We start from the raw sequence: 23,950 nt of genomic DNA, 5'->3' as shown, positions 1-23,950 counted from the left end.
TTCAGTAAGGCTTTTGATAAGGTTCCCCATGGTTGGTTATTCCACAAAGTAAGAAGGCATGGGATTCAGGATGATTTCGTGGTTTAGATCAGAGATTGGCTCGCTAAACGACGACAGAGGAGGCGGTTGACGGGAAATGTGTATAGTGGGATTCATGTAATAATGGTGTAATGCAAGGCTCTGTTTTAGGGCCACTGCTGTTTGTTACGTTTATACATAATATGGATGAGGGCGGACAAGCATATGATAGCAAATATGCGGGTGACATTATGGTCGGTGGAGTTGTGGATAGTGCTCATGCATGTTACAAGGTACAGAGGGAGAAAGATAATCTGCAGAGCTGGGCAGCGGTGTCAAGTGTAGGTTAACGTGTAAAAGTAACGCGTACTTTGGAGGGGGCAACAGGAATAAAGGTTACTCGGTGAATGGTAAGATTCTTGCTAGTGGAGATGAGCAGAGAGATCTCGGTGTCCATGTACAGAGATCCGTGAAAATAGCTATCTAGGTTAAGTAATTTCATTATAAGGCATACGGCTGTGTTATCTTTTATTGGCAGATGGATTGAGTTTCGGAGCCACGCGGTAATATAGCAGCTGTACAAAACTGTGGTGTGGCCACATTTCGAATATTGCGTACAGTTCTGCTCACAGAATTGGAAGAAAAATGTTTAAGCTTTGGAGAGGGTTCAGTCATGATTTACGGGAATATTGCCTGGTTTTTAGATTAGATTAGATTACATTATGGATGGAACGTATTATGAGGAAAGGTTGAGGCACTTTAGGCTGTTTTGGTCAGAGAGAAGAAGGTTGAGAGGTGACTTAATCGAGACATAAGAGATAATCAGAGAGGTAGACAGGGTGGAGACTGGCTGCCTTTATTCCTCAAATGGCTAGCACGACGGGGCATCTTTAAATTGTGGGGCTGTAGAAAAAGGACGAATGATGGAGGTAGTTTTTTTTTTCCTGAGAGAGTAGAAAGGCTGTGGAACGCACTAATTGCAACAGCAGCTGACCCGCGGGGGTTAAGGGCATTTAAATGGTTATTTGGGAAACGTACGGATGAATTTGTTATTGTGTAATTGTAGAGGTCGTTGCAACGAGGGCCGAAGGGTCCGTGCTGTGCTGTAATTTTCTATGTGTTATGTTCATTATCACGGAGACTGGGTTTGCTTTTTGGGGTGACCTGTCAGATAATAGGACATGAATGGCATGGATCGAATAGTGAGTAGGAGACCTTTTTCCCAGGGTGGAGGAGTCAGTTACTTTGGGAAACATGCGTAGCGGGAGTGGATTTTAAAAGAGGCAAGCATTTCACACAAAGTGATGAGTGCCGAGAGCGCTCTCTGAAAGAGTTGGTGGAAGCGGACACAATGGCAGTATTCAAGACGTACCTGATCGAAAACAAGAATAGGAATGGAGGTTGAGGGTCATGGTTCCTCTAAGTGAAGACAATTCATTGGTGTCGGGCAATATGTGTCAACACAGGCTTGTATGGCCGATAGGCCTGTTGCTGTGCGATAACAGTCGTAACTCTTTGTTGTATTTTAGGCAATGACATCATATTTCCGAACTTGCATAAATCTTCCAATTTTCTAATATTCTCCTTTTTGTGAATTGCCCTATTTGCAGATTTCCATCAGCGAAAACAATTCCTGAACCCAATGATATTGCCACTATTGTACCCATTATCATTGCAGTAACTACATTTAAAACGTTCAGATCTAATCAGTCAGATCCAAGTGAATGTCAGACTTTAATCTCATTTGCTTTCTGAGTAATTGTTCCTTCAGTGATCAAGGTAATTCCCTCCCTTTACTTCTTGATTCTGAATCTTGTTGTTTTGTTGTTTTTAACATGAAACTGGATATTTGTTCAAACTCCCTGCTACTTTCGTCTTTTCCATTATTCATGGGCAATTCTCACCATCGAAATGATCAATATTTCAGCTAGCTTCTTCCTTTAAATAAGTATTAAAGTCCTTGCTTTCAATTTCTTTTTTTTTATTTGTCACTAACATTCATATTCTTGTTCTCTTCATCAATATTTGTCATTTGTCAGTTCCTATTTTTTAATCTCCTGATCGATGTTTGCACAGACGATGATTAATTTCTTTCGACTAGACGTGAATTTGATATTTAGCCATAAATGGTACATTCTTCTCTTACAATCTACACCATTGAATAGTTCCTTGCTAAGAATACCTAACTTTTACCTTAACTGTATCCTACTGTTTATCCAGTCTCTTACCTCACCTTTTTTTCCATCTCCCACTGAGGTAAACGCTGTCATCATCTTCTTCTGCTTGATCTTCTTTCAGTTTCAGGCACTAGCTTGATATCCAAGATTTTCTATTTTACATTGCATATGAAATTCTGGAAAGCTGTGACCACTTTTGTTGAACGAATCATTTCCTGGATTATTATTGATGATCCTGTCTCGTTTCATACATACCAGGATGAAAATAGCTTGTTATCCAGTTGATCCTATAACGTATTCTTCGAAAAACTCTTATAATTACATCCCATGAATTCAACCACAAGGTTGTATGTGTCAATTTGATTCATCCAATCAACGTGAAATTTAAAATTGTAATGACTTATTCGATACCTTTCCTACAAAATCCCACTATTCCTTGGTTTGTGCTCTCCATCTACGCTCTTAAGAAACGCAGGAATAAGACCCTCCAGAGACTTATTTTCCTTTCTCATCACCACACATAGTCATCCAGAAAACCATTTCTAACTATTTCACTGATATCCGATGGTTTTAAACATGAAACAATGCAGCAAATAAACTAGCCCTACAGACCACCATGGTTGCGCCTACCATGATGCTTTTCTAATTTAATCTCATCTGATTTCACATGTTCTGTGACCCTCCATATCCTGCCTGTTCATGTGTCTGTCTAAATTTCTCTTAACTTCGACATTGCATCTACTTCGAGCACCTCAACTGGCTGCATTTTCCAGGCATGTACAAGCCTTGTGTAAAAGAAAACACAAATGCTTGCCTCTCGTTTCAACTTTCCCTTTTCACATTGAAGCTTATCAAACGAGCTGGCCAAATTCCCTCCGTTTACTTCTTAAACATGAAGGATTCTTGAATAATCAGTTGGATGGTCCCTTCCGTGACCATTTTGGAAACACTCGTCTGAAACAACTTTCATGTCATACCCATTGTTCTGTGACTTTTTACATCAACAGTTTAAAAATGCTGCACACATTTCATTTCGGAATTCTATCATTAATTCTATCTTTTGACTGAGCACATACGAGTTTTTCAGTTTGATTTTTTTCCCTGTATCTTTCCATTTTGATTGCATTGGGTCAATATCTTCCTTCCCTTTCAACTCGCGATTTACATGTCGTCTTCAGATTTTTTTGGCATTCTCTAAAGTGACAGAAGATAACAATTTAATATGTCCACCTGTTCTTTATTTCCTGTTGCTAAACGTACAGTCATACCTTCTGAGGATTCATTGCTCAATGTAAGGTTGAATGCAATGTAATCATTACGACATGAGCTGTTGACTGATTAAACCTGTGGACCGTGAGTCAAATAACTTTCATCACATGAAGGCAATTTATGGAAAAGTATGATTTCATTTTACCGTGTTCTTTCCAGTAATTGGTTTTAAAGTTGAAACGTCATTAATTTGATCAATCTCGTGCTGGAAGATTCCAATCCACTGATGATGCCTCATGACGGTGAATTACATTAAACTTTCAGCATTGGATGAATTGTTAGAATTTTATTGTTTGTATTATTTGTACAATTTATATTGTTCCTTCTCAGAATAAGGAAACAGCTAACTTGAAAATTACCCACTCCCTGTCGAAAGCCCACTGGTTTTGACTATTAGGTTGTCTGTCATGAGCGTCTGGCTCTTTCTGGGCAGTGTGGCGGTATGTCTTCTGGCTGCAGCCTCAACAGGCACATTTGATTCGAAACTGAATGAAGACTGGAAAAATTGGAAATCACAACATGGGAACCAGTACACCAAGGTAAAAGGAGAGTCTGTAATGTTAAGCTCACTCAGAATAGGAACGGTCTGCACACAATTGGCAGAGATTGAGAATATGTAGTTGCAGTCAATGAGAGGTACCTGTTGAGTGAAGTGACATTGAGAAAATATTGATCTTGAAATTCAATGGGTATTCTCCAAGTTTCTAACTTCATCAGAGAACTGACCAAACACAAAGTGAATCAATAGCGACTTGGTGTATCTTAATTTACTAGGATCCCGCTGCAGTTCTGTTGGATTTACTACAAAGAACACAAACCTGCCTCTGGAAGATTAAGATCCGTTCATGGTGTTGAAGAGGCAATTGTAAATGGGCAACTTGGAGACAGAGGGATTGGGAAGCCGTCTGATCATCCCAAGCAGCCCATTCAATGAAGCGTCTCTTTGCCGACACCGACTTTACTATGTTGGCAGCTTAAGGTAGGTCTCTCACACAACAGGTTAAGAAGGTATATACATGCACAGTAATTGCCCATGTATTGGCCTCGGTTTCTTCGCAAGGACGTGGCTTCTTGAATTCCCTGCCTGCCACTGGCGTAATCTTACTTCAGACAGGGACAGGTGGTAGTAGAGGGAACGTATCCATTGTCAACGTCATTCATGACGGTCGATTAAACCATCCTCTTGTTCAGCTATTTTATTCTTAATTCACTTTCAGCATGAATCTCTCAGACTGGCAGCTCGACAGGTTTTGCTAGGGGTGCGTTATTTTGAGTGGGGTGAGGGGACCCTGATTAATAATTTTCAGATCTGGGTGGGAGGATGGACCCTGACAGCAAAATGTTATTTCAGGTTTCACAAACGGATTATTAATGCTTCTGTATAATTTTATAAATGAAAGATGCTGCAGCCTGATTATATTAATCTCTTTATTCAGTATGAGGAGAGCTACAGGAGGATGATATGGGAGGACAATATGAGATACATCGAACAACACAACATCGAACACTCATTGGGAAAACGCACATCTAAAGTGGGAATGAACAAATTTGCAGCTCTGGTATGTACAGGATGTATCGTCTGGGATCTATTTGATGCTGGTCGTTGTGAAATTGTGAATCTATATAATTGTGAAGTTATATGCAGCGACAAGAGCAGCACTTGGACATTTGGTCCTCCAAGCTGACTCACTCATTCAGTACACTCAATGACTGATCTCACTTTACTCCAAATTGTTGATTCCTTCCTTCTCATTTCAGGTTTCCATAACCCGTAACTCCTCTGGAAATCAAAAACATCTCTCTCAAATTTGTATATATTCAATGACTCAAGTCTCCATTTCTCTCTGCGGAAGAGAAGTTTCATGACTAACAATCCCCTGATTCGATAATTTCTGCTCACTTGCACGATCAGATTCTGTACAACTAAATTGCATTAAACAACACTGGCTGGCTTGAGCTCCCTCTATGGACTGCAGTCACACTATGGATACACCTCTATGTTGTTGAGTCTTCACAGACGCTGAACATTATGACATTTGGAAGCCAGAGTTGCATTCTGTACTGTGGAAGCTGCTCCCTTCGGCAACAATAATCTTTTTGAGTCTGCTGGATCTCTGGCTCCGCCCGACCTATCGCTGACTAAACTTTATCCGACAGCCGTTAAACTAACCTGCATTTGAAACAAATTGAAGTACATGATCCTTCTCTCTGTATTATTGCTCCTCAGGACAGTTGGTCATTTCCCCTATTCTTGGCACCTCAACAAAATGTGACTAATGACATCAGCATTACACCAGCATTCTATGAATTGAAAATAAATTAATGGAATTGAATTGTATTGAATTGAACTGAGCCGAACTGAACTGAACTGAACTGAATTGAATTGAATTGAAGCGAATTGAAATTCATGTCACGTGTACTGAGGCACAGTGAAAAGCTTTGTCTTGCGAGCAGATCACAGATCACAGAGTTAAGTCGCATAGATAAGTAAATAATAGCGACAATGTCTACGCCAGGCTTTGGTTCTGTACTCACCTTTCCCATCAAGAAAATCATCCTCTCATCATTAGCCCTGTCAATCTCCCTCGAATCTTATTTGTTTCAGTATGATCAGCACTCATTCTCCTCAACTTTATTGTGGAGTGGGCCCAGTCTGTCAAAATGTTTCTCTTGTGATAACCCTCTTCTTCGTAGGAATAGTTTTGATTAACCTGCTTCAAATTTCCTTCCAAATATTCCTCCGTAACGAGTGAAATCAATGCTCATCACAGTGCCTTCTATGTTTGTCCAATGGCAACAAGACTTCCCCACTTTGATACTGTCTTTGCTCTGCATTAAAGACAAATATTTGTTTTGCCTCTTTAATAACTTGCTGGACCGATGTGCACACAAATGTTAATAAGTGAACAAAGAGACAAAACGTTTTTCTTTTACCACAGTAAAGCCGATATATTGTGTGCACTTGGAATTTTAAAAGACATGTCATGCAGTGCCACATCAGCTGTTGCTAAACAAAATAACAGCTTATGGTTTAGTTCGTAACATATTGGCATTGGTAGAGGATTTGTTCGCTAAAAAAGAAACAGAGAATGGGATGGTAGAAAGTGAAGACAGAAATAATCCTATTTTTCTTCTGGGATGGAGGGGAACAACTGCACCAAAGATTTTCCAGCGAGTAAAGACTAATCAGGTTGGGACTTTACTGAATGGGGTTTATAAGAATGACAGGTGATCCCTTTGAAATTTATATGTTCTTACTGGATTTGACAGGGTGAGTGCACAGATGATGTTGACGCGAATGAGAGAGGCTCGGAATTGACATCATCGAATCACAATAACAGCGTTTTGAAATCGAGATGTGGAGGAAATCCTTCTGTCTGAGGCCTGAATGTCTTTCCAGGAAGATAGGATAGTGAAGAAAGCGTTTGTTATGCCCCCCCCCCCCCTATATTTGTCATGTTATTGAATACAGGTGTTGGGATGTCATGTTGCTGTTGTGAGGACATTGGTTCGGCCACTGTTGGTATATTGCGTGCATGTCTGGTCTCAATCCACTCGGAAAGATGTTGTGAATCTTGAAAGGGTTCAGAAAAGATTTATCAGTATTTTGGCAGGACTGAGGATTTGAGCGATAGGAAGAGGCTGAACAAGTTGAGGTTTTGTTCTCTGCAGCGTAACAGGGTAAGGAGTGACCTTATGCAGGTTTACAAAATTATGAGGTGCAAGCATAGGATAATTAGACAAAGTATTTCTTTCCCCTGAGATCGGGAATCCAGAACGAGAGGGCATAGGTTGAGGGTGAGAGGGAAATGATATAAAAGAGACCGAAGTGGCAACTTTTTGACACAGTGGGTGGTACATGGATGGATCAAGCTTCCAGACCATGTGGTGGAGGCTAGCACAATTGCAACATTTGAAGGGCATTTGCAATGGGTATATGATTAGGAAGGGCTTGGAGTGATACGGGTTGGGTGTTGGCAGGTGTGACGAGATTGGGTTGGGATATCTGGTCAGCATGGACAGGTTGAACCGAAGGGTTTGTTTCCATACTGTACATCTCTATGACACTCGGCCTCTCTGTATGCCTAATATGAGAGAGATTCTTAAGCGGTAGGGGAACCAAGTGTTACAATGAAATTGAAGGAACGGGAAAATGAGCAATTTTGGGTCAATCATAATGGAATGATGGAGCAAGGTGGAGGGGCCACTAGTCTACTCATGTTACTATTTCCTATGTTCTTATGGGTGAGGAAACAATTGCGCAAACTGAGTAAGACAGCCTGTCAACGGCATTGAGAGGAGTCCTTAGGTAAGGATAAACACCCCAGTGGGTGGTGACACCAATGAACATGCAGTACAGGTGGAGAGCCTGGGAAATGGAATGGAATCTTAGCAGATAGCAGGGTGTGAGGAGACGTAGTTCAACGTAACTGTGGGAGACAGTAGATGGTCTAGCCCTTAAATGGAAACATGAACATCAAGAAAGGAAAGGAAGATTTTCAGAGATTCCAGGTGAAGTTGGGACAAGGGTGGAAATTCGAAGTAAAATTGATTACTATTTCTAATTCTGGGTGAGAGTAGGAAGCAACAATCAATGGATCAGAGACAGAACTATGGCAGGTGTCAGAGTAGGACTGGAACAAGGCATGCTCCATATAGCCTGCAAAAAGGCATGTTCAACTCGGACTTTTGCATGTACCTCGGGCCCAGCTTATTACTCAGAGGATGGGACATATTCCATCCCCTTTCAATCCGACATATACCCCTCCCTACCCCAAAAAAGAGACACCAGATGATTCAATACCAGTCTGCAATCTCAGTTTGATATGTAGACATCCACAGTTCCGGATGACAAGTTATGTGATGATGGAAAGCATCAAATCTGGTCCTTTTCTAACCATTCCAATCCAGTATCTTCATGAAAATGATCAATCTGAGTTTCGAATCTAAATCTAATGGTCCAAGGGCCATGAGGCCAACTCAAGACCAACGCGTTATCCGGAAATCAGGTCAGGCCGGTGATGGAATTTGTAATCCTCCTGATTGGGAAGGTTCATCTCAAACACCTATAAACCCCACCAATCTGAGGTGACGTAACCTATCCTTCCATGATGAAATTGACCTGTCAGGTTTTAATGATCAGAGACGACAATCGAACTGATTCTTGCGAAATGAAACACATGTATAAAGCTCCTGCCATTTTGGTAATTGAACAATCGAACAGAGATATTTGAGCTGCTCGAGGTTTCTCACAAAGCTTTATATTGGATTCGGACGAAATGGATGGCCACTTCTTTGCCTGCTTCTCATTTATTCAGTCAAAGATTAAACACGAGTAACGAGTGCCCTCATTGCTTTCACTGCACTTTATGCTAAAGTCAGCGAATATGTAGAATGTAGCTCTCTTACTTTATTGACACTTCTTCTACATAATCACCACTAAAAGTCAATCATTTCACCAATGTGTTTGAATTTTCAGACCAATGAAGAGTTCAATAAGCTCATGAATGGACATCTCCGAATCAAAGCTGTCAACATTGCTGAAATTGAAACTGATGAAAGAGATGAAAGTCGTGAATCTGAAGAAAGTCACATTGAATTGACAACTGCAACTGTTGACTGGCGAAGAGAAGGTGTAGTTACTCCAGTGAAAAACCAGGTAAAAATCAGAAAAAAGCTCTCAAGATTATTAAGTGCAGACATTAATTTCTCAATAGGATTGGACATTATGATCAGCTTGTAGGAATTGTTAGGAAAGGCTCCGTTTTAGTAGATCATTTTTAACCTAAATTGCTTCTCCTGCTTTCTTGTTGCATTTGTTTCCTGGTATTGGTTATGGTCAGGCAAGGGAGCATGGTAAATGTATCAATGGTAATGTTCGTGCTTTTACTCACAATATCTATAGAAATTTTACTTCAAAAACAAATTCAATGGTTAGATTAAATTGTAAAATGGAAGTCTACCAGTACAATTCCGATATAATAAATATAAGTTTAAATGTAAATTGGCACAACTCAACAATGGTAATGTCGCAAACTGCAATGCCAAGCTTCCTTGTGATACCATGACCAGTCTTATTCAAAGAATATTCGATCAGAATCTCGACACCCCAACTTTTAAAACCACGTTCACAGTTCACTTCTGTTGGGCCTTGTACCTCTCTCAATCATTCTCTCCAACCGGACAAGGCTGATCGACAGGAAGGCAGAGCCTGCTGGTAAGTACATGAAGTATTGTGTCCAAATGGGAGTTGTAAAAGATCGGATTATACTGTAATTCTCTAAGTGTCAGTTGCATTGTATGTTTGGGAGTGATACCACCATGAGGCTCAGTGAGATTTCTCACTATCGTTGTAAAAACCATCTCGTTAGCTACGTCAATGCAGCTATAAGATCCCGCATATCCGATTCGAGCCTAATCTTGCCACACATTATTCCCGGAACAATTCAATAGATTCCTGATTAGTGCCCGATATCCTGGGAGCTGAGCCATCACAAGGAAGCTGCTGTGCACCCACATGAGCACTAGCATGGCAACCTTGCCCTGCTCAGATAGGAATGCTTTCGAACATGCCAGAGAATGGTACAGAAAATCTACCAACAGTGCCGTAAGAATGCTATGTGTCAGAATCTCTGTGACCACCCACCTTCCCCCTCCGACTCACTCTATCCCAGCCCCAGCACCCCGTCCTACCCAGATTCATGCTGTCACTGACGTCTTCCTCATCTTCCAAACCAACATCGCATCGGCATTTCCACGTCACTACCTTGGAGTACCTCCCGCCATGTACCAACACCAAGAACCATGCAAAACTTAAATCTCTCACTAAATCCTTCCCTTTCTGTCATTCCAGGAGAAGAGAGAACACTGGAGGACAGAAAACTCTTGGATTGGTGGAGAGGTGTCTGACACCAGATTCCTCAACCTGTGAGGAGTAACTCTTGTTTCTCACAAGAAAACCTGATACACCCACATTCCACTAAGCGAGAAAATACCATTCTTCACTCCTTTGTTAGCACTCTGTCAGTCTCATTAATTCTTCAGTGTATCTTTGCATTGGTCCTAGAAACTTCTGTCTCTCGTGTTCTGCCGGTTCTGTCAGCATCTACTCTCGCTCCGCAGGGTAAGAAGACACCTCCTCGTTCTCTGAGCATGAAAGTATTGCGGCCTCAAAGGAAATATTAGTAAGGCTGCGTCCAGCACACACCACCAGCTTCCTGGGAATGTGAGCTATTGAGGGTGTGGGAGCACAGTCTGGTAAGCACCTCACTGTGTCATTTGTCACAGAACTCAGAGGGCTGTCAGCGACACGGGACGGGCAGAAGAGACCGTGGTGTCGGCAAATATCTACATGTACCAGTGAGCAGCAGATGCAGCAGACAGGGATATACACTTGAAAGACGACAGGGATGCAGATACATTATGGGGATCCAGATATCCCAATCAATGAATCATCTAACCTCCAAGAACAGTTTCGCAGTGGCCATGGAGAAGCAGGCCCAGCAACCTCAGCGTCTGCTGGCCATGGGCACAAAGCTGTAACCCATCGACCACTGCTCCACGGGCGTGTAGTCGAGGTGCCACTTTGTAATCACAAGTAATAGGGACAGTGCCTTGCTGGAGGAGGAAGCACACACAGGTCACACCGAAGACCAAACTGAAGATGTCATAGAAGTGGCTGAGCCTCCACCTGCAAACTGCTGCCCAGTTCTGCTCAGCATTGTCAGAGCACCCTCACCCCCGCCAGTCAGAAATGCTGCGAGGCTGACTGAACAAACCACTGCAGGGCTAACAGGCAGCAACAAGGAGTCCGATCCTTCCTGCCCAACACAGTAACTGGTATTCTTTAAATCTGTGACAATGAAGGAAAGGGAGGTTTAGTGGCTAGCGTGACAAACCTCGTACGTTATTTGATCCTTTTCGATAAGTGGTATCAGCTGGACCTTCCACATGGCTGTTTCCCTCTCGGTGGAGAGAAGGCTTCATATAACTGCAGCACCATGATGCCTAACGACATGGTCACATAGGATCAATGTGTGTACTGAGAGCCTGGTGTCATATGTGGAAGGAAGAGGAACAAGTTTTGCCGAGGTAAGGCTGAGCTGCAAATACCGTCATACCTCATCCAACAAATTTATGGAATCCCTTCCTATCCAAAATTCATTTTATTCACCATTGCATATAGTGTTATCACCCATCCTCGCGAACAACTGCAATCTCCTCGATCTCTCAACGCACAGTCCTCAGAGGTGAAGAATTGCAAAATCATTTTCCTGGACAACAGTTCCCCAATCCCCGAACTGGTCACTTTGTAGCCAAAGGACTGTTGAAACCAAGTCCCTGGATTGCAGACGCAAAGACAACTCCCCACCGCACACCACCACCCCCCCCCCCCACCCCCCACCCCCCCCCCCCCCACCCCCCCGGAACAGACTATGGTCGATTCCTGGACTGGGGACCAGCAAATGCCAGATGCCAAAGTTCATGGGCAAGGCCCATACAACAGGAGCCTGTGCATCTTGCCCTGAGATGCTATTTGGTCTGATCGAACACCATAGTCGTTTGTAACCAATCGGAAACAGCGTCATCCTGTCCCTCTCTGAGAGCCATGCCATGTTCCCTCGATAGCCAATGCATTTTGTGAATTTGTCAAGAGAGGAAATTGAATAATTAGACAAGTTTTGCTATTAAGAAGACTTTTCATAATAAAATAATCCTCTTTCATGTCAATGCTTCAAGTTGTTGGTCACTGCTGTAGAAATCAGATCAGTCCTCCTGGGAATTACCCTAAGGACGCTGCTTGGCCCAAACACTGTCCCTGCCAGGCACTCAGCTCCAGTGTGGACCAGCTCACGGAAAATTCTCTGACATCTTCAAACTCTCTCTTCTACAAGCTGAAGTCCCAACCTGCTTCAAGAAGACCACCATATTCTTCGTAAGTGAGGAAAGAAAACTCATGCATTGTTCCTTAATGACGACCGCCCAGTGGCCTGAGCACAATAATCCTGAAGTGCTTCGAGAAGCCGGTGAGGTTCCACATCAACTCCATTCTCCCAGACTGCCTTGGTCACTTCAAATTTGCCTTTTAAAGTAACAGGTCCACAGTGAATGAAATATCTCTCGCCCTGCATCCCTGGAACTTCTGGACAAGGACACTTTTGTCAGACTCCTGCTCATTGACTACCCCTCTGCCTTCAACACTCTTATCCTCTCGACATTGAAAACAAAACCCTGTGACATTTGTCATGATTTTATCCTTTGCAACTGGATCCGCAGCTGTCTGTCCCACAGATACCAATCATTGAAGATAGGCAACTGCACCTTCTCCCGAATAACCTTCACCACTTGCGTCCCCCAAATAATGAGTGCTCAACCAGTTACTGTATTCCCTTTACACCCACGGATCCCGAACGAACACCATCTATACGTTCACTGACGACAGAACTGTAACAGGAGGGAAATGTGACAACGAGGAATAAAAAGACTGAAGGGAGATAGAGAGTTCATTGACGTGGTGCAATGAGAATAGCTTCTCTCTCTCTGTCAATTTTGGTAAAATTAAATAGCATATAATTGACTTCAGAAGGAAAGGAGAACAACACGCTTCCATCTACATCAATGGGAATGAGGTTGAGAGAATGGAAAATGTCAAATTTCCTCGACTGACCATAATGGACAATATATAACAACGCCTCTTCTTCCTCAGAGAGCTCAGGAAGTTTGGCATGTGCACAAGGACCCACACTAACTTCGACAGTTGCACCTTTGAGCGCATACTGTCTGGGTCCAGAAGGCCATTTATGGCAACTGTGAAGCTCAGGATCATAACAAACTACGAAAGATTGTGTGCGCAGCCCAGGCCATTATGGAATCGAATACTCTATCAATGAACTCCATTTACACATCTCGCTGCCACGACACGGCAGGCAACATCACCAAGGACCTAACTCACCCTGGTCATGTACTCCTTACATGCATTCCGTCAGGTAGAAGACACTGAAGCTTGAACACATCCACCAGCAGGTGCAGGAACAGCTTTTCCCCAGCTGTTATTAGGCGGTTATGAGACTCTCTTGTTCAAATCATACTGACCTTGCTGACTTTGAATTTGCCTTGTGCCCACTCTCTGCAATGTAACATTTTTCCAAGTCTTTTTTGATCTCTTCATCCTCGCATACTATCATGTGCCTATATTGCTTATAAACAAAGGGTTTCACTGTTGTTCGCGACACGTGACGATACATAAATCAAATCAAATCCGAACCTAGGCACACCGATATTCACAGATTCCGTGTAATTCTGAGGAAGTTTAACAAACATTTAGACTAAGAACATTAGTGTGAGACTGTGTTCCATATGAATGTAGATGCAAACTGGAGATGGTTTTTAGATCAATATGATTTAATGTGGTTATATTTCTGTCAACACCAGGGTCAATGTCATTCTGACTGGGCTTTCAGTGCAACTGGTGGCATAGAAGGACAGTGGGCAAAAAAGCATGGAAAACTGGTTTCTCTCAGTGAACAGAATCTGATTGATTGTCGAATAGGATATACTGGATGCTCTGGTTTAACCGTATTGAGCGCCTTTGATCTCGTGATTGAACTTCAAGGCATCAACTCTGCTGAAACTTACCCTTACATAGGAAAGGTAAATCCCCAAGACTTTAAGTAAGATTGTGGTGGAGTCGGGATTCATTCTCATTTCGTTTTATTTTATTTCTTCTCTCCTGTCTGCGTTCGCTTGTAAGTTTTCTTGTAGTTTATTTTAATTACCTCTTGGTGTAGAGCAGCGAAACCTGTGAGTCTGTCGAGCAGCATGGACTCACAACGGAGATAGCTGAGAGAGTTTGGGTTCCTGATGGCTCCTGTCCTGACGCTAATTCATGGCTGCTCAGGCGGTGATGAGTCTCGGTCCTTGGCAGTGCCCATACCCAGCACAGTTTCGTGCAGGCAGCAGATGAGATCTGTTTTTGTTCATGGCAATATCTGTATCTATCATAGATTCACAAAATTAGCTGTGCAGGTGCGTCTGGGATTTTGACAGCATGAGCATCCAGCACAGACTCATGGAGGAAGGGTGCCAGTGGGTCAGTTTTCTGTCAGTGTCTGTATCCAGCAGAGGTCCATGGAGGCAAAGCGGAGGTGAGTTTTGTTTCCGATCAGTATATGTATCCAGCTCAGATTCATGGAGGCAGAAAAGGTGAGTTTGATTTACTGTCATTACTGCATCCATCATAGATTAATTGAGGCAGTGCGAAGATTAGTTTGGGTTCTGTCAGTATCGCTATCCAGCGCAGATTCATGGAGAGAGGGATAAAGGTTTTTTCGGGTTCCTGTCATGATCTGTATCAAGCACAGATTCATGGAGATTGGGATAAGGTGAGTTTGGGTTCCTGTCAGTGCAGGTCGCTATCACAGATTCATGGAGGCAGCAATGGAGCTTAGGCCCAGAACAAGATCCGGCAGCAACTGCAGTGACTGCATTAGTTCGCGATATCTAAAGCAGCCTCGTGGTAACAACAGAATCGTGTTTGGACCAATGTCATGCCCAGCAGCATCAGTGGCATCTACTTTGCTGAGGTCCAACAAGGCCTCTTTGTAACCAAGGCATCAGCGGAGTCAAGATGCTGCCAAAGATCTGGCGACTTTCATTCCGACGGTGATAGAGAGGGGACACATGCCTGACCAGCATGTCCATGATGGAGCACTTAGCAAGGACTATATAATCTTTCAGCACGCCCAGTCATCTCAACCTTATCTTGGAATGCTCTCCGACATCTTGACACAACACCTCGTACCCTCAGACAATCTGTCTGAGGAGTTAAGAGTACTTCCATTTCTGTGAATTAATGCTCACCATTCCCACAGTTCAAAGATGTGGAGGTTAGGGGATTGTCTATGTTAAGTTAACAATAGTGCGTAGGGAATTATAGGTTAGGTGTGTAAGCCATGGGAGACGCAGGATTGCAGGGATAAGGTAGGGCCGAATGGGCACTTTCTACACTCTGGGGATTCTCTGATACTGTGAGTTAGCATGTGGATGTGACGTTCAGCTGAATCAACGGAACATACAGCATGTTCTGTCCTTCAGACATGTACGTACGCCATCCACTATAACAGTTAACGTACTAACACAGCGAAGGACAGATCTGAAGAGTCAGGAATAAAGGTAATTATTTTAGTCTGTCTGCTTCTCCCATTTGCCCCATCGGGCTGGTCAGTCACTCTAATATAAGCTGCAATTTTACATGAAAAGGAACAACTTACGTTTGGAGTATGAGCTATAAGAAGTTATAAACGTTTGATGAGAAATCTTCGAATTATGTGCTCAGGTCGTTGGTAGGTCTGAGTGTAAATATGGTCCTTTGTTAAGAGAGGTGTTTACTCTTTTGGAATATCATTTACCGTGCAACTTGCTGGGTTGACATTTGGCATATTGTGTGTAATTAAGAAACTTAGCTTGAATCTATACTCAGGAGACGTTTTTGGGTAAGTTGCTTTACGGTTGATGCTGTTCCTCCAGAAGCCGTTGTTGTCTTTCGACACGTCACAATTGCACCGAGTATTGGATATGATTGGGATCAGCCTCTTGCTTGCAAATCCCAGCTCTTTGTCTCAGTGTCACACAGTTTCAGCTTGTTCTTCAATTCATTCTTCAAGTCGTTACCCCAGCTCTTCCACACTCTCATGTCTGGACTCATTGTAGATGACTTGTGCGTTATCATCCAGGACAGCTGTTGCTTTTGTTTTGGGTTTGTGACAACACTGTTTAATTGTTCCTGTGGTAATCTGAGGCCTCGCAGAGTTTAAGTTCATTGTCTGCCCATCCACTCTGCTCTCCAAAATCCAGCGTTTCATTGGCCAAATAAACAACTGAATGAAAGAAACACTCTCTTCATATGACAGGCGTACGTGATCTGGTGACTGGGCATCACTCTAAACTAAACCTATTCTCTGGCTATATTTTATGGAGGTGATGGTCTCTCACTCACTGGCTGGTGAGTCAACATTAACAGAGTCTCCTCTTTTCATGAAGCCCTAGTGTACGTATTGTCACTCGGGCACTGAGCTGGACAAGAGAAGGGCTTTGCACAAATGACAGCGCCAAGGAGTGGTCATTACCAGCCAGAGGCCAGTGGCCCTGCTTAACAGGAAGGCAGTAACATTTAGTACAACAACAACCTGAAGGCTGTTATTGATCTTGGGTAACAGAGCAACAGTAAGTGATTGAGTGAGAGGAGGGGAGGTGACGATCACAACACAGCTTTGTGTAGGGGTGTGTTTGGCTGGGGTGGGGTGTGGTGCAGTAAGGTCACATATGAGCAGGTGTCCCCTTCCTCAACTGCTACTTGATATTTCCCGACCCCTAAATCTACAAGCAATGCTGAACTCATTTGCATGTCGTTGTCCTCTCATGTTGAGCACCTCACTCACCCCTGAATGGCATTGGGATCAGAACTGCTCAGTATTATAAATTGCCAATTTGGCAGCCTCAGTTTTGACTCCAGACGAATACTCGGCTTGTGATTCATTACACCTTTAGTCACTAATTTACACTCCACAGTTGGGAAAACGACATGATCTCAAGAGTTAAAGTGAGAATGACACCCCTTTCCATCAAGGCCTGACGTGACATCAAGGAGCCCAAGAAAATATGGTGTGAATGGGAATTGGAAGAAAAAGTTCCTTTAGTTGTAATTATATCGAACACACTGGAAGGTGTTTGCAGTTATTTGATATCTTTCTGCTCAGGACATGTCGATCGGCGTTCCTGAGTCTAGCCTTCTTGGTACAGCCATCTTCAGCTGCTTCGTCACTGGCCTTCTATCCAAAAGGTACGCAGAGGGAATATCTACACGATTGTCAGCACTATTTGAATTTATCACATTTTGAAGAAATCTGTGTCCAATGCGGCAAAGTGTGGACAATATCTCCACTTGCGAAGATAAATGACAAATAGCATTCTCACCAGACAAGTGCCAGACAATGACATAAGCCAATATGGGAGAGAATTTAACCGTTACTGAATCGCACACTATCAACATCTCTGAAGCCTTTCCATCAAATAAACAAAAGGCAAGGATATGGTGAAATACTTCCACTTCCCTGGATGACTGCAGCTCCGACAACAAAGAAAGAAAGTTATTTTATTGGTTGTCTGCTGTAGACATTGGACAGATTGGACAGTACATCTTGAAAACGTGCAGATATAACAGAATTGCTGATAAGGGTGATTTGAAATTCCCCAATACTAATTGGAACATCCATGGTGCAGATTATGTGGATGGAGATGATTTTGTTAGGTGTTTCCAGGAAGTATTCCTGACGCAATAAGTAGATATGCCGACTGGGGGAGGCCATATTGGATTTGGTGCGAGGCAATTCGCCAGGCCAGGTGTCAGATGTCTCGGTGGCAGAGCATTTTGGTTACAGAGAGCAAAAATGCCTCACATTTGCGGTCGGCATGGGGAGGAATAGAAACTGACTGTATGAGAGTGAATTTAATCTGGGGATGGGATGTTTTACTGCTCTTAGACAGGACATGTGGAGTTTAAATTAGGAATAATTGCTTTACCGAAATGCACAACAGAAATGTGGAGCATTTTGTTGCTGTGTTGAATAACTTTGTCCCAATGAGACCGGTGTGGAATTGTGAAGGAAAGGAGCCCTGGATGACAAGAGCAGAAGAGCGGGATCTGGCGCAAATTTTGAAGATTACAGGGTCGAAAGGAAAGAACTCAAAAATGGACTGAGGAAAGCTGGTTGGGGGCATCAAAAGCCTTGGCGGGAAGGAGTTGGAAAAATCCAAATGTTTTGCACACGCATATTCGGAATAAGAGAATGATCTGAGAGAGCGTAATCTAGATCCAAGCCAGTGGAGGGAACTGAAGCACTGAGCGTGGCGAGATAGAGAAGGAGCAAAATGAGTTTTTTGCTATTGTACTCATGAGAGAGAGGGATCTTGATGTTAGAGAGAATACTTGGGAAGAGCTAAATAGGCTTGAGCAGATTGATGTTAAGAATGTGGATATGGTGGTAATTCTGGAAAGCATGAGTATGATTCAATCTCGAGGGCCGGATCAAATGTATCCAATTTCCTACGAGAAGTGAGGACTAAGATTGCTGCACCTCTGACAATGATCTTTGAATCCAACCTCTCCATAGTAGTTCTTCATGTTTGGAGGGAGGCATTTATTGTACTTCTCTTCAGGGAAGTAAGTAGAGAAAAAACCTGGAAACTATTGTCTCGGTAGGTTTACGTCTGTGGTCAGCTAGGTACTGAATAATGTTCGCAGATATATGATTTTGGATTGTTTGGAGAAAGATTTTTGATTAAGGATTGTTGTTTTTTTTTTATAAATGGCTTGGCTAAAGAAGTGGAAGGTAACCAGAGACGTTACCCAGGGAAAAGGCTGTCAGGAGAGGTCATACGTTTATGTTCCCTGGAGAAAGTAAAGGGAAGATATCAGAGTTAGGTTATTTCCGCAAAGAGTTTTTGATGCGTGGACTGCACTGCTAGCTTTGGTAGTAAATTTAGAGACATTAAGAACATTTAAGCGACTGCTGGTCAAGGACATGCACGGCAGCAATTTCAGAGGTGTGCATTGAGGTTGATCTTAGATTAAGATAAATGTTTGGCACAACATTGGGGCCCGAAGGGCCTGCACTACGCTGCACTGTTCAGTGTTCTATGTTTTGACACTGAGTAGGTTTGCCACCATCCAGGACATTCACTCCATTTGTCTGGCATCAAATCCACAAATATTAATTCCCTCCAATATCATCACAAAGTGATAGCAGTATATACAATCCACGAGCTACAGCTGTGAAGTTGACCAATGGACTGTAGACAGAAACTTCCAAACCGAAGACCATTTCTGCCAAGGACCGTAGGAGATACAGTTAACACCACTCCCTGCAACATCCCCTCAAATCGCTCACCATTCCTACTCAGAAATTTATTGTCATTCCATCACCGACTTTGTGTCAAAAGCCTTGAACTACCTCTCGAACAGAATAGTACCGATCAAAATTTCTGCCAAATGTTCTGGAAGGCAGCTCATCACACCTTCTCCAAGCCAAGTTTGAATGAACGCTGACACAGAATGCCACAACTACATTTTAATCCATTTTGGAATTAAATCTCGGTGCATTTGGCAATTCCTCCTGCTACACACACCCATCCATTTCGATATCACTCCCAGTATCAATCTCACCCAAGAGCTTGCATCATGTTCTGCCCTGTGTCCTGAAACTGAAGTAACTGCAACATTGGTGAGAAGTAATTGAAAATTATTGACCAGAATCTTCACTCCATCAGAGAGTAGCAAAGTCACCACATTTATAATTTTCCAATTTTCGTTTAAACACGGGCATCGAGGCCATACTTTAGACAATCAATATACTCCATCATTTCCAACATGCAAGCATTTCCAGAAAGGCCGAGGGCTGCATGTGGATAATTCCTTGGAAGCAGAGCCGAGGATAGATAGGATGGTGAAGGAGGCAATTGGCACAGTTACCTTTATTGTTCAAAACATTGGTACAGGTATTGGGACGTCTTATAGCAGCTGTACAGGACATTGGCGAGGCCACTTTTGTAAAACTGTACACACGTTTGGTTGCTCTGTTAAAGGGAGGATGTTGTTAACTTTCACAGGGTGCAGAAAATATTGACAAGGATGTTGCTGGGATTGGGTTTCAGTTATCGGGAGAGACTGAATAGTCTGGGGCTTTTCTCCAATCGGAGGAACAGAGGCTGAGGGGTGACATTATCAAGGTTTATAAAATCATGAAATACATGAATCGGGTGAAGAACAGAATGTTTTAGCCATGGGATCGTAGTCCAAATCTAGAGAGCAGAGCCTTAAGATGAAAGGTGAACTATTTGAATAGGTACTGGGACTAATACTTATTAGTTGTAATCCAATGACTCTAATGATGTAATTATTGGCGGTTTGGGAAACGTTTATCTGCATGTGAAGAATTTTATGCACTACTGTATGATCACAAGATTCAGATGAGTCGACCGAAAACTGTGAAGAGGCTCAACTCTTTCTAATGTAGTTTCGGTATGAGCTAACTAGATGGTGAGCCTGATTGGGATATTGGGTTGTCAAGGCAAAGTACTTTTTTTTAAATTTTCTCACGTTTCAAGTCATTTGTAATACCATTGCTTGGTCACACTGTAGAATTTTTCGAATACATTGAGCAATAAATATTAATTTTGACTCAAGAAAACCTTATAAATGATCTGAGTTGTAACTGTCTCGCGCCGAGGATCACGTATGTATGGAATGACCTGCCTGAAGAAGTGGCGGAGGCTGGTACAATTACAAAATTAAAAAGGTACGGAGATGGGTATATGGATTGGAAGTGTTCAGGGCCAAGTGGTCGCAAATGGGACTACAATACGTCAGGGTATGTGACCGGCGTGGACGAGTTGGAACAGACGGTTTGTTTTCGTGCTAAGTCGCGCAAAATGCGCCTTTGTCTAAACAAATAGTGAACAAATATCGCACAGGTTTGGGAAAATAAATTGGCTTCCAAAGTCGGAATGCAGAAAAGTGTCAAGCAAAGGAAAAATAGTTTTGTTATGATCTTAATGAGTATTCATTTTGAACATTTTATTTAAAATATAGCATGGACGCTACTGCAAATTTCAGCCAGATAAAATTGCTGCTAAAATCACTGACTACAAATGGGTTTGGGGAGGCGAGGCAGCATTGGAACAAGCAGTGAGAGAGATAGGACCGATGTCTGTTGTGATTAATGCAAGTCTGAAATCCTTTCAACATTATAAAGGAGGTAAGTCGCAGAGCACTGGATGATGTCTTTGAATCAGATTATTGACTGTTCAAGAAAAGGTATTAGAAATCATACATCTACAGACACATTTACTGTCACTATTTTGGTATTAGTATTACTGCAAAGTTCACCATGGACCATGACCCTTACCCTTGTTCCTGCCTACACTCCCTCCGTGTTACATGCCGTCCAGTTCTGTCAGATGTCATCGAGTTAAAGCTAGACCATGCTACAAGTTGAGCTCATGAATGGTAATGAGAAATGGACCTGCTCCCATTCAGAGTAATGCAAATAGCTCAACACGTTGTGCTATAGCTGAGAGAACTGATAGTGAGGTGTAACTGTCCTGATGTGCTGCTGACTGTCTGCACAAGTCAGCGTTTTATTAATTGTAAACTGAAGACGCTACACTCACTGTATCTGGATTAAGAGGACGGGCGAGACCTTCGACTTGAAATCTCTTCGCTTCCTGCTGAGAGTCCTTCACTCTCTGCTCCACCTCTTCTCTCAGCAGCTGTTTCTATTCTGTTCTTGATCTCCTCTCGTGTGGCAACGCGAGATGAATTGCAAAGACGGTGGTCTGAACAGGGAGGTGGACGCCTGCACAGCTTCCTTGTGATGATGACACAGGTCGTCTCCATGTGCAGGACTATTCCCTATTGACTTCATCAACATTTCAAATCACAAAGCACTTCTACTGTACAACCCACAATTGGAGACAAACTGGAAAATACTGAATGCAGAGTGGAGCTCTTTCATCACTCCAGGTGTAGGATTTTGTTCGTTCACAGAATGTGTTAACACACATGGCAGGAAACCGATGTTTCACACGGTCAGATACCATGGTCAGTGTGTTCTGCAAATGTCTGGTAAATTATTTCTACATCGAAAGTAATCTCAGCAAGATACTATATCAATCATCGATATAAAAACAACAGCAAAAATTATAAAAAATGGAAGATTGTAATCAAGGTCGGACCTTCAATTGGAAAACAGAGAGTCTGTGATTGGGTGGAACAAGGAAATTAAATAAGAAAAGGGATGGTGGTCCAGTGCCAGCAGGACTGGAATGGAGACAATTAAATAAAGTAAAGAAATGTATGCAGTAAATTTAAGGGCCTGAGGGAGTGTTATTTAAAAAGAAAGACCTCGGGGCCCGCGTGCATAGTTCCATGATTTTGGAGTCACACGGAGACAGGGTAGTGAAAGCAGCATTCGTCAGTGCACGCTTTGAGTATATGCTTTGGGATGTCAAGTTCCAGCTGCACAGAACATTGGTAAGGCCAGTTTTAGAAATTTATGTTAAAGTCTGAACGTTCTGCGATAAGAAAGATTGTGTTAAATTTGAAAGGATCCAGAAAATATTTACAAGGACTTAGCAAAGGTCGAAGTATTTGAGGGTTTGAGTGACGCTGAATTGAGTCCAGCTTAGAGTTTTCTGGAGAAGCACAGCAGGTCAGGCAGCATTTGAAGAGGACGAAAATCAAGTTTCGGGCAAAAAACCTTCCTGATGAAGTCGATTTTCCTGCTCCTCAGATGCTGCCTGACCTGCTGTGCATTTCCAGCATAAGTCTAATCTGGACTCTGACCTCCAGCATCTGCAGTCCTCACTTTCGCCCGAGGCTGAGAAGGCTGCAGCCTTGATCGCTGGTTCGACAGAGACTGAAGGGTAAGCTTGTGGATGTTAATAAACAATAATGGGTATGGGACGAATAAAGAGAAGGAGAGTCCAAAACGAGAGACCATACGTTTAAGGTGAGAAGGGAAAGATTTAAAAGTTATCTGAGGAGCAATGTTTTCACACAGAACATGGTACGTGTCTGGAATGAAATACCAGAGGAAGTGGTGGAGAGTGATACAAATACAACATTAGAAAAGGCATCTGGATGGGTACATGAACAGGAATGGTTTACAGGGATATTGGCCAAGTGCTGGAAAATAGGACTAGATTAGTTGAGGATATGTGCTCAGCATGGACGATTTCGATCGAAGGATCGAAGCATTTCTCCGCTATAAAACTCTATGAATCTGAAGGATGTGCCGAGAGGAAGTGAGAATGGCAGAGGCGATGTCATTGGGAAACATTGATTAAAGTCAACAGATGTAATGGTGCGGAGTGAGGACGATCAATTTGAAGACAATTAGTAAAAACAGACATGTCAGTGTTCATTAATCAAAGCTAAATTAACACGAATTAAATATTTCACAGATAAACCATTTAATATGTATCTCTTTACAGGAGTTTACTATGATGAAAATTGCAATGGATATGTAACCGATGAAGTGCTGGTGGTTGGTTTTGGAATTGAGGATGGTATGAACTATTGGCTGGTTAAAAACAGGTCCGTACTCTATGAAATAATAAACACCTGATCATAGACGGAGAAGGGACAGTGACATGGAATGAATTTCCTGTCTCTGTGCTGCAAACCGTGTATCTGTTCAGCGAGCACGTAACACTGTGTTTATCTGGAAGTGAAGGCTTAATGGTTGTGCTGTCTGAGATGATATCTAAAAAAAGTCTGAGGCAGGTATTCCATCACCAAGTAACGCTGCACTTACAAGTGAACAGTTCTTGACTGAAGGATTGCTTCATACAGAGGCAGGCATCAGAGTGTCATTATCCCTGAATCACAACCATTTTTAAACTTACCAGTACAAATTACAAACATACGG

General features: G+C 42.6%; 1 protein-coding gene across 1 annotated transcript; it reads left to right on the top strand.

The window, feature by feature from the left end:
- Positions 1-3,871: 3,871 nt before the first annotated feature.
- On the top strand, positions 3,872-23,647 carry LOC148139862 (procathepsin L-like). Its single transcript, XM_087980686.1, has 6 exons — positions 3,872-4,003; positions 4,901-5,023; positions 8,944-9,123; positions 13,896-14,114; positions 21,109-21,274; positions 23,514-23,647. The coding sequence occupies exons 1-6, from the start codon at positions 3,872-3,874 to the stop codon at positions 23,645-23,647; spliced, it is 954 nt and encodes a 317-aa protein (XP_087836812.1).
- Positions 23,648-23,950: the final 303 nt, after the last annotated feature.

This window comes from Chiloscyllium plagiosum, unplaced genomic scaffold, assembly GCF_037043375.1.
Source record: "Chiloscyllium plagiosum isolate Xiang-an unplaced genomic scaffold, Cpla_swu_hap1 HiC_scaffold_37, whole genome shotgun sequence".
Taxonomy (NCBI): domain Eukaryota; kingdom Metazoa; phylum Chordata; class Chondrichthyes; order Orectolobiformes; family Hemiscylliidae; genus Chiloscyllium; species Chiloscyllium plagiosum.
The sequence above is the reverse complement of the archived record's forward strand: the minus strand, read 5'-3'. Positions and strand labels throughout refer to the sequence as shown.

Bases quoted from the DNA above. Each gene is read 5' to 3' on its own strand.
- LOC148139862 (XM_087980686.1), top strand. From the start codon at position 3,872: ATGAGCGTCTGGCTCTTTCTGGGCAGTGTGGCGGTATGTCTTCTGGCT. The intron at 4,004-4,900 runs GTAAAAGGAGAG...CTCTTTATTCAG, and splicing joins ATGGGAACCAGTACACCAAG to TATGAGGAGAGCTACAGGAG. The intron at 5,024-8,943 runs GTATGTACAGGA...TTGAATTTTCAG, and splicing joins TGAACAAATTTGCAGCTCTG to ACCAATGAAGAGTTCAATAA.